This window comes from Lepidochelys olivacea (genome assembly GCF_965140295.1).
Source record: "Lepidochelys olivacea isolate rLepOli2 genome assembly, chromosome: 2".
Classification (NCBI taxonomy): Eukaryota; Metazoa; Chordata; order Testudines; family Cheloniidae; genus Lepidochelys; species Lepidochelys olivacea.
In genome coordinates, this window is record NC_140412.1 from 247,685,722 (window position 1) to 247,702,005 (window position 16,284).

General features: G+C 41.3%; 1 protein-coding gene across 2 annotated transcripts in view; it reads left to right on the forward strand.

Moving 5' to 3' along the window:
* Positions 1–16,284, forward strand: part of ADARB2 (adenosine deaminase RNA specific B2 (inactive)) — a 434,991-nt gene that overhangs the window by 272,379 nt on the left and 146,328 nt on the right. Inside the window, exon 2 of one of the 2 annotated variants that reach the window (XM_084620362.1) lies at positions 7,704–7,790. The exons of the other annotated variant lie outside the window; for it this stretch is intronic. Within the exon in view, the coding sequence (XP_084476488.1) occupies positions 7,704–7,790 (87 nt within the window). The remainder of the gene's footprint in view (positions 1–7,703; positions 7,791–16,284) is intronic. 2 annotated transcript variants of the gene reach the window in all.

Consider the following 16,284-nt stretch of genomic DNA (forward strand, 5'->3'; position numbering starts at 1 on the left):
AGTAGGGGAAGCAAAAGAGGATGGGAACCTGGGAGGCAGTGTCCATGAGATGGTCGAGTTCAGGATCCTGACACAAGGAAGAAAGGAAAGCAGCAGAATACGGACCCTGGACTTCAGAAAAGCAGATTTTGACAACCTGAGGGAACTGATGGGCAGGATCCCCTGGGAGAATAACATGAGGGGGAAAAGAGTCCAGGAGAGCTGGCTGTGTTTTAAAGAATCCTTAGTGAGGTTATAGGGACAAACCATCCCGATGTGTAGAAAGAATAGTAAATATGGCAGGCAACCAGCTTGGCTTAACAGTGAAATCCTTGCTGATCTTGAACACAAAAAAGAAGCTTACAAGAAGTGGAAGATTGGACAAATGACCAGGGATGAGTATAAAAATATTGCTCGGGCATGCAGGAGTGCAATCAGGAAGGCCAAATCACACCTGGAGTTACAACTAGCAAGAGATGCTAAGAAGGGTTTCTTCAGATATGTTAGCAACAAGAAGAAAGTCAAGGAAAGTGTGGGTCCCTTACTGAATGAAGGAGGCAACCTAGTGACAGAGGATGTGGAAAAAGCTAATGTACTCAATGCTTTTTTTGCCTCTGTCTTCACAAACAAGGTCAGCTCCCAGACTGCTGCACTGGGCGAGGTGACCAGCCCTCTGTGAAGAAAGAAGTGGTTTGGGACTATTTAGAAAAGCTGGAAGAGCAGAAGTCCATGGAGCAGGATGCGCTGCATCCGAGAGTGCTAAAGGAGTTGGCGGATATGATTGCAGAGCCATTGGCCATTATCTTTGAAAACTCATGGTGACTGGAGGAGGTCCCGGACGACTGGAAAAAGGCTAATGTAGTCCCCATCTTTAAAAAAGGGAAGAAGGAGGATCCTGGGAACTACAGGCCAGTCAGCCTCACCTCAGTCCCTGGAAAAATCATGGAGCAGGTCCTCAAGGAATCAATTCTGAAGCACTTAGAGGAGAGGAAAGTGATCAGGAACAGTCAGCATGGATTCACCAAGGGCAAGTCATGCCTGACTAATCTAATTGCCTTCTATGACGAGATAACTGGCTCTGTGGATGAGGGGAAAGCAGTGGACGTGTTGTTCCTTGACTTTAGTAAAGCTTTTGACAGGGTCTCCCACAGTATCCTTGCCAGTAAGTTAAAGAAGTATGGGCTGGATGAATGGACTAATAGGTGGACAGAAAGCTGGCTAGATTGTCGGGCTCAACGGGTAGTGATCAATGGCTCCATGTCTAGTTGGCAGCCGGTATCAAGTGGAGTGCCCCAAGGGTCGGTCCTCGGGCCGGTTTTGTTCAATATCTTCATAAATGATCTGGAGGATGGTGTGGATTGCACCCTCAGTAAGTTTGCAGATGACACTAAACTGGGAGGAGAGGTAGATATGCTGGAGGGTAGGGATAGGATACAGAGGGCCCTAGACAAATTAGAGGATTGGGCCAAAAGAAATCTGATGAGGTTCAACAAGAACAAGTGCAGAGTCCTGCACGTAAGACGGAAGAATCCCATGCACCGCTACTAGGGGCCGAATGGCTAGGCAGCAGTTCTGCAGAAAAGGACCTAGGGAAGCTGGATATGAGTCAACAGTGTGCTGTTGTTGCCAAGAAGGCAATGGCATTTTGGACTGTATAAGTAGGGGCATTGCCAGCACATCGAGGGACGTGATCGTTCCCCTCTATTCAACACTGGTGAGGCCTCATCTGGAGTACTGTGTCCTGTTTCAAGCCCCACATTACAAGAAGGATGTGGAAAAATTGGAAAACGTCCAGCGGAGGGCAACAAAAATGATTAGGGGACTGGAACATATGACTTATGAGGAGAGGCTGAGGGAACTGGGATTATTTAGTCTGCGGAAGAGAAGAATGAGGGGGGATTTGATAGCTGCTTTCAACTACCTGAAAGGGGGTTCCAAAGAGGATGGATCTAGACCGTTCTCAGTGGTAGCAGATGACAGAACGAGGAGTAATGGTCTCAAGTTGCAGTGGGGGAGGTTTAGGTTGGATATTAGGAAAAACTTTTTCACTAGGAGGGTGGTGAAATACTGGAATGCCGTTATCTAGGGAGGTGGTGGAATCTCCTTCCTTAGAAGTTTTTAAGGTCAGGCTTGACAAAGCCCTGGCTGGGATGATTTAGTTGGGGATTGGTCCTGCTTTGAGCAGGAGGTTGGACTAGATGACCTCCTGAGGTTCCTTCCAACCCTGATATTCTATGATTCTATGGCTATCAGTGCCACCCTCAGGACAGACTGTCAAAAAAAGAGAGCAGACACTCCAAACTAGTGATATGTTCTATCATTAGATTTCACCAACTGAAACTGAAGAGATAGCAGACAGGCATGTGCACAGAGGAAAGGAAGGAACGGTCTATAAGGACTGATGTGTTGGGGGCATGTTTGATGTGTTCAATCCTAGGCCCACCATCAAGATGCTTCTAACGATTTTCAGGGAAACACCAAAACGCTTTTAAAAATTTTTAAAGATATGACTTTAAAAAATATCAGATCATGCTGTTTAAAGGCTGAGCTGTCAACAAATTGAATTATTTTAAATTAGCTAATTGTGAAAACTTTCAGGTTCACAATGTCCAGTAAAATGATAACGTTCTTTGCAGCTGTATATAACTCTAACCCCCATCTTTCTGGCTCAGCACTAAGCCTGTATTTATGAAGTGTGGATCAACAAACCACAGGGCAAAAGCCACATTGCAAAAGCGCAGAATTTAGCAGAAGTTTGGCAGCCCTTAGTGATACATTAAGATCTGATGAAATGTTTGGATTAAATGCTGTTCTTTTTCAAACATGGGGAAAAAATTTGGCTCATAGTTTTTGGTTTGTTTTTGTAATTTAAAAGGATATTGTCAAAACAGTTTGTGTGATTTTTTTTTTTAAATTAATTGCTGCTGTTGGGAAATACCTCTTAAGAAATCTGCTTCCTTTCCCAAATAGTTTTTTTGGTTTGGTTTGTTAGTTTTTTGTTTTTTCTTCCATCTTGCATGCACATGGGATTTATACTGAGAGGACAGATGGTTGTGTGGTTAAGGTACTGGACAAGAGCTTAAGTCATTTGGCTTTGTGTGGAAGGATGGTTTCTGGGTCGGGCAGCAGACTGGGTCTTGGCAGATGCAGTATTGTTCCTGGCTCTGCCACAGACTTCCTGTGTGACATATTACCTCTTTGTGCTTGCATTTCCCCTCTCACCCGTTGTCTCTCTTGTCTATTTCCATTGTAAACGCTTTTGGTTAGGGACTGTATCTTACTGTGTCTGTCCTGTCCCTATCACAATGGGATCCTGATTTCATTTCTGGGGTTGCCCCTGTTTGACCAGAGTAGCCAGACAAAGTTTGGGGCCGTAGAGATGTTCCATTTGGAAGTAAAAATTGATGGAGTCTAATAATTTCTTTGATGGAACCTTGTTTATTTATAAGGCATGTGCAGAGTCCTGCTTTTTCAAATGCAGGAGGAACCAAGAACAAAAGATTAAAGCTCCAAGCCTCTTTAGCCAACAGACCCACAAGTTCTCTCCCTAGCTTTCCCAAGGTCACATAGGATATGTCTACATGGTTATTTATCCTTAAAGTTATGTTAATTGAAGGGTGAGGTCACACCTATCAATCTCAATAAGGTTTTGACTCAACCCATAAGAAGGTTTCACTCAACTCATGACAAGGGTCTTCTAGGCCTTATTCTAATGCAAGTAAATAAAGCTTATTTACAGAAAAACTTAAAGTAAAATAGTAGCTCAAATTTTGTGCTTGCAGATCTTGAGTCTCCCTTTGAAAGGACGTGTAAAAGCAGAAGAAAGTGGGAAAAGATAGGATGCTTTAATGGTATTTCTCTGGGGAGCCACGATACTTTTTCAGATCCAGCAGCCTCCTTTATTCTTATTCATGAGATTTCTTCAAACTGCCAGAGATAAGACTAATTGTGATGGACATTAAAATATATGAGGACTTAAAAGTGTGAATGCCCAATTCCCCTAATCTTGTTAGAAACAGTAAACAAGAATAATACTGAATGTTGCCATTGACGATAAACCTAAATTAGTGTTACATGGCACATATATGGTAATAGACAATAACTTACGAGAGATGGAAGTGCATGATCATACCTTTAGATATATCTCCAAACAGATTATTTCCCTGTAAGCACCTCAATTTAATTATTCTGCCATCCGTCTTCTCCTCCTCCACAGACCGAGTAATTTGTCTGCATTAGGTGCACATAGCAACCCTTCTCTTCTTACATCTTTCATTCAAGAAACCTCCCCTTCTGCTTTTTCAGACACATAGTAAATCTTCCATTCCTCAGCCAATGGGTTTAAATCCTACATTCTAATCTTTATCATCTTTATTGATTGAGCCATATTCTTGTGTAAATTGGGGCCAAGTTGTATCTGTGATATAATTAATCCTTCCATTCTGATCTGCAGTTCTAAGATTGGTGGCATTGTCACAAACCACTGCAGTAAGTCTCTGTTCTCTGCCATGCAAAAGTGAAGAAATAAGGAAGATCTTTGGGGAAAAAATATTAGAAACCCGAGATGGCTAAGGGGTCCATTAAAATAAAATGTGAAATTTCAAGTCATATTACAAATCAGGCCCATCAGCCAAACAAATGCTTGGGCAAAAGAGGCGTCACAGAACGCTGTCTCATGTAATAATAATGCATTAGAAAACTATACTTAACCCTTATATAAATGCAATGAATTAATTAGTCAGTGCAATTGGATGGGGCCTAGGAAAGTGGGGTCCTGCTCTGTGACTGGAGCCCCTAAGTGCTATTGCAACACAAATAATAATGAAGTAGAGATTCAAAGTTACAGGCTAAAGGGGCTGCAGCTTCAGGAATGCAGCATCACAGAAAGATAGCATTCTAGAATAGACATGGGGCATATAATTTGGCATGATGTCATCAGAAAGTATAAAAACTAGAATCTTCAGCATCACTGTCACATGCCCTTACTACCTGAGCTAAAGGAATAACTCCATTAGCTGTGAGTAAGAAGCAGCCTTTATTCTCAGTGGGGGCACTTTCATTTAGTGTATGCCATCCTTTCTATTAGGCAAGCTGGTTCTGAATGTCTGAGGTCCACCAGAATTAAGTCCCAGCAGGGATGCATTTTATAATGAACCATATCTTCATATATACAGCACCACACTCATTGCTGGAGATCAAATCAGAGAATTCAGCACAAATGGGCTTTGGATCAGCTGTAGAAAGCACAAACGATTACCTCTTGAGCTAAACAAGTTACTCACTTGATTTAGGTGTGAATGTCAGCAGGTTTTAGCTTCACCAGGGCCAGGCACCAGAAAGAGGGACATGATCACACACAGTAAGCAAGTGTGTTACATAAGCATCACATTTCTCCCTGATATCACAAAGCAGAGTAACACCTCAGCACACATTATTTCATTTGGGAAAGTTTCTTGGCTAAAGCATGTGAACTTTACTCTCTCACTTCATCACATCACTGCAATCCCTTAATAAAATTACAATTCAAGCTGGATGTTTCACGATAAATTATAAATTAACATAGGCTAAAAGGTTCATGGACTAAAAATTCTTATGTGGAGATACCATTTAGTGCACTTACGCAAGAAAGAACACTCATCTTGTACTTGTAGCTGAGTTGAGTTGTGCTGCTACCAAGCTTTGCTGGTTACAAATGTCTATATGCAGTTTATTTTGGAGTCTGATCACACCTTTTAATATGAGACAAAACTGTTTGCAAACCCAGGCAAAACAAGGCTGACAAGCCAACAGATATACTATTGAAACAGAACGAGTTTAAACAGACTTCTATGTCAGAATACATTGTGGAATGGTAGCTAAACAAGGAATCATATCTAAAATTATTAGCCATATGTTTCAAGGAAAGTTGTACTAAGAAAAATAAAAGTTTAGGAAATGTTTCCTCCCAAAAGAGAAGTTCACATTCAAAATTATTTTCCAGGCCTAATTAGACGAAGTTATTCATTATTCAGTTTTTGGTGAATTTCAGAATAATATGGTACAAGATATAAGTAAAACAGCCCAATATGGTGTATAGCAGCATTGATTATAATACTGTAGATGCTTCCATGAATAATGAGCTTTGATACATGTTTGACTAAATAGCATACACATCTGCAATGTAATCAGGTTTAATGTGTCTCTATTAGTAAAAGTTCTTTCCCAATATACAGATATAGAGAGAGATTCTCAGCATAGCAATGCTGTTTTTATTGAAAGTGCCTGGTAGTCATAGTTTTAAGATGGAATTTGATACATTTATGAATGGGATTATATGACGAGGTTGCCAGCGATAGTAATCAGTATAAATGAGACTATGGGGTTTAGCAGGATTCAGACAAGGACTGGATGTTTGTTTGGATAATAAGAACATCCAGAATCACAACAGGAAGGATTAAAAAAATAAAAAAACATGATTTGGGGAAGAAATATAAAACCCCCATGCATTGAGGCATGAGTCAATCTCTCAGTAAGAAAATTTCCCTGTAGGTCGGTCATTCGATAACTTCCTTTAGCAGGCTCTTGAAACCTACCTCGTCTGAAGCAGCTGCTATTAGCCAGGGTCAGAAATGGGAAACTAGACTAGATGAACTAATGGTCTGATCCAATTATGGCAATTCCTATAATCCTATTCCTGCAATTGACTCCCATTAACTGTTTTGTTTTCTCCAGGGAGCAATAATAGCAGCCCTCCGTCCCAACTACCAATCTCCTTTAATCAGCATAGAATGGTGAAAGTCACAATGAAAAGTGTTTCACGATACTCTCTAGCAGCATTATATCTACACATGAGGCAAGCGCTACCTCAGCAAATCCTGTCTGGAGAGTTACATTGCTGACAAATTTGAATAAAGATCCTATTACAAGTAGAACCTCAATCAAATACTCCCAGAGGAAGAGCAAACTCACTGACTCTGCTCACAAAACAACACTGACTTTACTGAGCTTCTGAGGATAGGACAAGAAGCAATGAGTTTAAACTGCAGCAAGGGTGGTTTAGGTTGGACATTAGGAAAAACTTTCTAACTGTAAGGGTGGTTAAGCACTGGAATAAATCTCCTAAGGAAGTTGTGGAATCTCCACCATTGGAGATTTTTAAGAGCAGATTAAACAAACACCTGTCAGGGATGATCTATAGCAGTGGTTCTCAAAGCCGGTCTGCTGCTTGTTCAGGGAAAGCCCCTGGCATGCCAGACCAGTTTCTTTACCTGCCACGTCTGCAGGTTTGGCAGATCGCGGCTCCCACTGTCCACGGTTTGCTGCTCCAGGCCAATGGGGGCTGCGGGAAGGACGGCCAGCACATCCCTTGGCCCGCGCCGCTTCCCGCAGCCCCATTGGCCTGGAGCAGTGAACCGTGGCCAGTGGGAGCTGCGATCGGCAGAACCTGTGGACGCGGCAGGTAAACAAACCAGTCCGGTGCGCCAGGGGCTTTCCCTGAACAAGCAGCGGACTTGCTTTGAGAACCACTGATCTAGATAATACGTAGTCCTGCCTTGAGTGCAGGGGACTGGACTAGAAAATCTCTCAAGGTCCCTTCCAGTCCTACAGCTCTATAATTCTATGAAAATAGACTTGCCAACATTCCTAATGGGCGGAAAAGAGTACGGTAAAAATCTGAATGTTTTGGGCTTTGGTGAAACCCCGATTTTATAAGTATACATACTTTTTTTTCCCTTTTGTTCCAGAAAAAGTAAGCATATTGTCAACCTTCATCGCGCCCTTCAAGTATTTAAGTCCTGGTGCGGCCAATATGGAAGATGAAGACAATTTAAGTAAGCAGCCTCTCTTCTTCATATAGAGATGAATGATAAAGTGAATTGAAAGAACTGTAGAGTGTGGGTAATTCTGGGAGCCAGGTGATTTAGCAAATATGCAACCACTGAGACCAATCCTCAGTTCAATGCAAACTTCCCTGGGGCATGACCTGGTCCCCAATGAAGATGGGGTTAATCTCAGCTCAGCTTCCCACCTCTTGCACAGATGCTAAGGGAAGGGCTATATATTGGGTGTGTAGAGATGGGAGAAAATTCTTATGAGAAGGCAGTGCTAGGGTCATAGGACTGGGGAGTTTCTTTGCTTTTTCTGTTTATATTAATTTATTTTGCTTTATTCTTATATGCATTATCCCTAAAGGAAAAAACTTCCTTGACTGACTCTGTTTCCCCTCACTGTCTTGCATTCTCAGGGATTTCAATGGGAGTTGTGCCTGAGTAAGGTCTTCAGGATCAGGGCCTTTGTTTGAAACATTGCCCTCTCCTTTTCTCTTTGTTAATATTACCTGAAAAAGAAAACAATCCAAGTCTAATGGAATGGGGATCATTCACTAGATTTGGGTTAACTAGATTCAGCTGAAGGGCTGGTTACATGGTTCTCCAACAGCTACTCTTGCTCCTGAGTGGTGGTGCTGAAATATGCTGTACCAATGACTGTTTAGATATAAGCATGTCAGCAGCCACTATGTACTAAAGGAGAAGTGAAGTAATTAAAATGTGAATGAGGCTGGGGGGAATGTCTGTGGTTAGAACTGAATAACCTTAACCCGCTCTTTGTGTTTAACACCTCGCAGGGATTACTGCACATCCTCCAGCCTTCTCGTTGTAACATATTTCAAGGCACATAAAACAGAGAGGGAAGCTTTTCAAACCAAATGAACACCTCTTTGCCTTTTAGAATCCCCTACCAGATGGGTACCTCTTCCAGCCAGAAACAATGAAGAGTTGCCCTATTATAACCAGTGGGTGGAGAAAATGGATGATTCTCCATATTGTAGCTAATCTGCCTTGCTTTGGACACCAGGCGGCATGAACTGGAATATTTACTGAAGGAATATGACCCTTTATTGCACACTGCTGAGTAACACGTGTACATCGTATTGTGCTTTCTGACTGTTGTTAGCACCTTGACTGGCACGTAGAACATAAACTAGCAAAGGCCAAAAAGTCTAGAAAAGCCTTTAAATCCTGGTCCTAAGGAGCCTATGTTTCTGCAATGCTGTATGAGAAGTGCACACAGAAAACATATTATGCACACGATGAGCTGCTGCAGGAATCTCCTGTAGAACGTTTCCTAAATGTGCTACTCAGTTATTTTTAATAACATAATAAATGTGTACAAGCCAAACACTGAAAACCCCATTTTCTTATTCCTGCAGCAGTATCCAGGCCTGCTTGCAGTTGCATTGGCTTTAAAGCTGATATTATGGACAACATAAGCTTTGCTTCCTCTCAGAGAAATAGCAAATTTCATCTTGTTAGTGAGCATCACACACTAGTCCTCTCCTGGTTCCAATATCCTATAATGAAATTGGCAATGACAACAATTTTGTGTATTCGTATGAATTACACACCATTTACTGCTAGGAAAGAAAAGGTAACCTACCCCAATCAAAGAGCTACCAAATGAACTTAGTGACTTGTTCTGAATAGGAGGTTTTATATTATGCCAGTACTTTCACTAAATGGCTGGAGGGGGAGATGCTTTAAGAAGAAATAAATCTATCTTGCAATGATGTTCGGTGGTGGTCTGGCTTGTCTATTATGGCTCTTTCAACCCTAATATCCATGGGCTGTATCAAACTGCTCAATCCAATCCAGCTACTGTTGCAGTCAGTGGAAAGATTCCCATTGGCTTCAATAGGAATTGCATCAGAGCCAAAAAGAATATTCCACATCCATTTGGGCCTTGTTTACACACAAACTTGCACCAGTTTAACTAAAGATGTCTTTACTAAAGGTTCAAGTCTTAACTGCAAGTCTGTGTATAGATACTCATATTTTGGTTCAAGGGGTGAAATAACCTGATAGACAGAAAAACATATTCAGGCCACTTGGCTCCTTTAAAATGCCATCTCTGCTGGACTCAACATCAGTCACCAAGGAAGAATTCATCTGAAACCTTATGGCAAAACTCTATCCTGCAACATCATTCCCATAAGCCAGATGCCAATGTCATCTATGGTAGCCAGGCTCCACACAGTGTGATCCTGCCTCTGGGAAAGGGGAAGTCTTCAATGGCTGTACCAACATAATGCCATTACCCTGGATCAAGGAGCTAGCTTTTTGGTTTTAGTCATAGAGATGCACAGACCTTCTCTGTGCAAGCAGCAATGGGTACGTTTCCTGTTGGATCAGGCCCTATAAGACCATGATACACATATATTTTTGGTGACTGTGCAGACACTAGAGTCCTGAAAGACACTGAAGTACATATTTAACTATGAGCATATTGGCCAAGATTCTCAAAAGTGTCTAGTGATTTGGGGTCTCTCCATTTTTTGGATGCCCAATTTGAGACACCTTAAGGGAATCTGATCTCCAGAAAATGCTGAGCACCACCCTTTGGAAATCAGGCACCTTTAAAGCATCTCAAGCAGCCCAACATGGAGGAACCGAAATCACTCGTCACTTTTGAAAATTTTAGCCATTGACTTCAGTAGCCTTTCTCATGAGCTTAAAGCTGAGTATGTATTTAGGCCCTGATTCATGAAAGCACTTAAGCAGGGACCTATGCCAAGCTCTATTCAGAACAGCGCTTAAGTACACATTTAACTTTATGCATGTGCTTAAGTGCTATTCTGAACAGGGATGCTTTCCTGAGTCAGAGCCTAAATGCTGCACTGGATCAGGGCCAAAAGTTATGTAAATAAATTCCCTAATTGGTAAGAACTGTAGAATCATAGAATCATAGAATATCAGGGTTGGAAGGGACCCCAGAAGGTCATCTAGTCCAACCCCCTGCTCGAAGCAGGACCAATTCCCAGTTAAATCATCCCAGCCAGGGCTTTGTCAAGCCTGACCTTAAAACCCTCTAAGGAAGGAGATTCTACCACCTCCCTAGGTAACGCATTCCAGTGTTTCACCACCCTCTTAGTGAAAAAGTTTTAGTGAAAAAGATGTACTAGTGCTTAGGCATGTTGTAGTTATTACAGACAATAGATGACTCAGTGGTCGGAAAATTTTCAGTATGGAGGTGCTAAAGGAAACAACATTCACCTTTCACAAGGTCCTCCATAAATTCTCAGCTTTAATTTTAAGCAAAAAACTGGCACAGTTGTCGGGGAAACAATATGAGACCTTTTAAAAGGATTTTTTTAAACTGTAAATGCAGCCATTCTACAGCGTATTGTTATAATATTCTTTGGGGTGAATTATAATATGGTTTTAAACCACCTACACCTTGCAAGTTAGGAAGGATTGGATCATCAATAAAGACAATATGAAATGTTTTTTTCCTCTTAAGCATAATTTATATATATACCTCTAACTGGTAGTTAAAAGTGTGTGTAGTTTTGATTTCTACTGTTAGCTACAAGTTTATTACACCAACTTCAAGAATATGGATCTGAATATAATTGATTTCTGCAAATCTCCAGCAAAAGAATTTTTGTTTCTTTTTTTGAGATTTGGTAGTTTATGAAAAGGTTGTTTGGTTGGCTGGGGAGATTGCCCTACAGTGCTGTTGATATACTAGTTGACTGGAACACAGGTCTCCTGAGTTTGACCTCCAGATCGTACCTATAGTTTTTGCTGTGAAATGCCTCATTTTCAAGTATGTCAGAAATGATGGAGGTGAATCCCTTTAACCTCCGTGGTCAATACAATGGAGATGGACAGCAAATAACATGCTCTGTGTGAGGAGGTCAAATGGGGGCCAGATATTAAAATGCAGACCGCAAAAAATTAAAAATAAACCTAACCTTCACTGTTCAAAATGCAACAGTAGCAATCTTGGGATTCCTAAACATTTCTAAAGATAATATTGCCTTGTGACCCTCTTGTATCTAGGCAATCATTCCTTATTCCTTAGATCTTCATATAATAGATACCTTGCAATTATCTCAGATGTTTATTTGTTGTGATTTGTTTTTAAAAGATGTTTGCCGTAGTGAAGCTGCCACATTTCCCCCCTCACCCCTCAAAAAAAATTTTTTGGCAGCAGAATAACCTTCAACAGGAACAATATTATCTCTTCAAATGTAGCGTGGAGTATCGGATGGCTAGTTCTTCAGAGCCCTTATGACCCAGAGACATAGGCAGTGTCATTATTAGTGATGCATTATAGGTCTGAAAAGCTCTTGATGATGCAGACTCTCCAGGTTAACTCTACTATGCATAATGACCAGAAAGGAGAGAGAAATTAAACGAGATACAGAAGAGTGAGGGGGAAAATGCACAAATAAATACATTTGATAAGTGTTCTCTTTTCTCCCATTCAATTGTTGTAGCAAAAATAAGATTGCAATATAAAGGATAAAGGCCTTCACTTGCTTGTTCAGTCTGAAAAAGAATGACAAGTAAAGTTATCTGAGGGGATCTTACAAGGCAAAATCAGATTTTTTTTTTAATCTTTCAGAATAAAATTAAAATTCTTACTATAAATCTGTATTTTTTTGTTTCTTCTTTTCCAAAAACATATAATTTCATTACGCTGCAAACCTTTCAACTTAGGAGCACTACATTTGATTATAATTTTTTAATCAAATACAGATAACGTATTTTGGAGACTCAAGAGCCAAGTCATTCTGAGAGATAACAAGGATGAAAATGATCCACCGTTTTGCATTTTTCCCCATGTGCAACCTCTGACTTGCCCCTTTCCTTTTAGTGTTTTTCATTTCTAAAATTGCTTGTGATTCTTCTATTATGGCTGCTTACAGTATTTATCTAATGTAATTTGGTGTCATTTGCCTGCTTTGTCTGATTTTCATGAGAGAAGTACATGTGCCACCATTAGAGATGTAATCTTGTGTCTGCTGCACAGAGGTCTCATGAAAGCCACATTTCAAAGATCTCCTATTTCAAAGGTACCTGAAAGTATAAAGTAATTTAGCTTTATAAAACTATTGTTGGATGTCATGCAAGTCCATCAGGCATATGGTCTTTCTTAGAAGCTTCACTCCTTTGTGAGAAATAAAGGAACTTTCTGATTGAATTTAGGTGGCCACTAATTTATATGACATGATGAATGACAACTGGCCTGATTCTGCTCTCTTTGAAAGTAATGGGGAATTTAGCTATTAACTGGAATTTCAGGATCAGGCCCTATGTATGATTTAAGGTTTGTCTGGCCTAAGGTAATTTGCATCACCATCTACCTCAGTGTTAGCCCATAAGGTAGACATACTGCACCAGTGCTAAACAAGGTCTGTGGACGGTGCTAATATAAATCACTCCAATAATTTTTGGTCCCAGCACCATCTCACACTGCTGTCGCACAACTACACTGAGGGTTTGCACTGGCATCACTGTATTTGTCTAGTTGCATTGGTGAAAAACAAATCATAGCCCACTACTCCACAACCAACCCACAACCCAGGATAGATAGTGCCAGAGACAAAACTTTTAGGGCAAGCAGGGAATGTTTATTTTTGGTTCATTGTGTTTGTGAAGGTGAAGGACAAACTGTCTCCGTTCACAAACCCATGGAGCAAGGATTATAAAATAAAATAAAAAAACAGATGGAAAAAGACAATATGAATTATAAATACAAATAACCCTCTGAGTTTTCCTATTCAGTGGTGCATAATCAATACAAATTCTTTTCAAATCTGTATATAGTGTGAAACAAAAGCTATCTTTCTTTTCATGCCTCCTGGCTTCAATATTATTAAGTACAATAATTGGGTCCATAAAAACCCTATTAGGAAAAGAGAGAGAAGAGGTGTTAAATACAGAACCAACCCTACTTCCCTTAGAAAAGCGTATCTGAGGCAAAATGTTTCACAGCTTTTAAACAAGAAGGGATCTTCAAAGAAGGATAGTTCAGCCTTAGGAAGGTGGTGCTATCTATGGAAAACCAGCCATGGTGGAAAATGGTTAGCTATTTCAATGGCTCAGGAAAATAAGACACAGTTTAGGCTGACTTGTTCCCCCTCCTCAATTCAGAGCTTCCATAAATGGGTTTGAACCCTAGGAGAAGAGACCGAGTTATCTCTGATCATGTCTTATGAACATGACCTTTTCAGTGGCTCGTTTCCAGTGAGGCTGTTTTTATAGCTATCATATTTTATATGGCTGAACTTTATATGGCAAGATTTTTCTTTTTCTAATTTGACTTTTTTTTTTCACTTTAGAATGTAAAAAATGAGCTAATCACTAAGGCCGTGATTTAGCAGCCCATGCCCATCCCTACCAAGCAATGCACTTAAGCACCCTGTGACTTTAATGAAACGCAAACATAGGCTTGAAGTTTAGCATGTGCTGAAGTGGTTTGCTGAGTTGCAGTCTCGGTGTTGCAAGATGTTGTGCACATAGGGACCCCTGCACGCACAGTAAGTCCCATTGGCCTCAGTGGGTATGTCTATACTGCACTTAAAAACCCACGGCTGGCCCATGTCAGCTGACTCAGGCTTGCAGGGCTTGGCCTAAGGAGCTGTTTAACTGTGGTGTAGACATATGGGCTCAGGGGCCCCACAAGGGGGAAGGGTCCCAGAGCCCAGGCTCCTGTCTGAGCCCAAATGCCTATAATGCAAATAAACAGCCCGATGAGCCCAAGCCCCACAAGCCTGAGTCAGCTGAAACAGGACTGTCGTGGGTGTGTAACTGCATTGTAGGCCTACCCGGTGGGGCTCCACACAGGCATCCACCCTCACAGAACAACCTGCAGGATTGGGACCTTATTGTATTGATGGAAGAAGTTGTTCAGAGTTTAATCAAATACCAGGATTTGACCCATTGCTGTTTGGAATACGAAGCAGACACTCCATACACCCTTGGGGAATTTGCAGGTGTTAAATAACTGCAGTCAGGTTCCCCTATAATTCTCTGAGGACTCATATGTGTCCGGAAGGCACAGCTGAAGCTAGGAGCGGTGCAAAGTTGCAATGCTTCAGCAGAAGCTCCTCCTGCCGTTAGCAAACAGCTAGCTTCCCACGCCCCTGCACAGCCTCACAGCTTTGTCATCCAGAGGTTAGGAGAGGCAGCATCATGGCCACACTCCTTTGGGGTTGTCGTGCACCTAGGGGAACCAGGAGGGAGTGGTCTCTGCACTCCCCTGAACACAGGGACTGTAACTTAGCCTGGTCCTTATGCAGATTTCCCATGAGTCCCAGCTGATGAAATATAGGCAGCCAGGCATAGAGATGCTCTGCTTTGTGTCAGGGATCAGACTGGCAACTGGTCAGCCCCTTGATCTGGTCCAGCACCAAGCAAACTTCGATTGGACCAGAGAATATGGCCCACTACATTTTGACTTCTAGAGGAATAAGAAGGGGATACATTTAAATGTACTAGTCAGAGATGGCAGCAGTACAGTGAATCACTTCGTGACCAAGCAATATGGTTTTCATTGTTGCTCGTTTTTTCAGTTTGCTACCAACCAAGCCCCAAGGATGCTTAAACTTGGTTGGCTCAGACTTGGTTCTCAGTTATACTGTGCTACTGCACTGAGGTCAGCGGCGATGCAGGAGCGTAGCTGAGAGCGGAATGTGGTTCATTAGCTCTGCGGTTAGAAAATGCTCCCTCTATCTTCCCCCTGCCCCACCACCAACAGTCCCTTGCTGTAGGTGCTCTTTCCTATTGCTTTTCTTTGACATAGCTCATCCTTTACATCAGTAATAACTGCCATCGTGCAGCTCTGGTTTCTCCAAGCCTGATTTGCACTGATCTAATATTTTTGCATTATTAGTTATTGCTGTTGCAGTCGCAAAGAGCACCTGCAATTGAACTTGACAGGAAAAATCTTACTTATTAAAACAAGGATCTTAGCCCCGGAGAATAGACTAGAACAAATTAGAGCCTCAAATACTGGAAAAGGATGTTTGATCATCTCTTCAGCTGGGTTTGTGATGTAAGTAATACAAAGGTCTGTGTTGTGGCTACAGCTGGTCAATTTACTCACTGAAAATAAATTATTCAGTGAATTTGCCCATTTTTCTGTTTGTGAATCATTTGTGAATCAATTCTGATTTGTAGCAACATTTGCTGTTTGTAAGCATTGGCCTAAGTGGCTAATGTGAACAGATTTCAGCACAGGGGCACTTTAGAAACTATTCACTTTTACTATTAATTATCCATTTTGAGTGTTCATTTAGGTAACATGGCAGCATTTGTGCTCCCTCATCGGATAACAGAAACTCTTTAAAAAGTGGCTATGACTAATACACATCAGGAAGGAGTTCCTGGACCAATAATCATTCATGACATTCTAGGAAGTCATCAATATTGTAATAGATAAACCAGTCACCATCCAAATACTCATGAAGAACTATTAATATGACCCTACAAATATCAGCCCAGTGAACCCAGTGAACGGACCAAGCTTATTCAT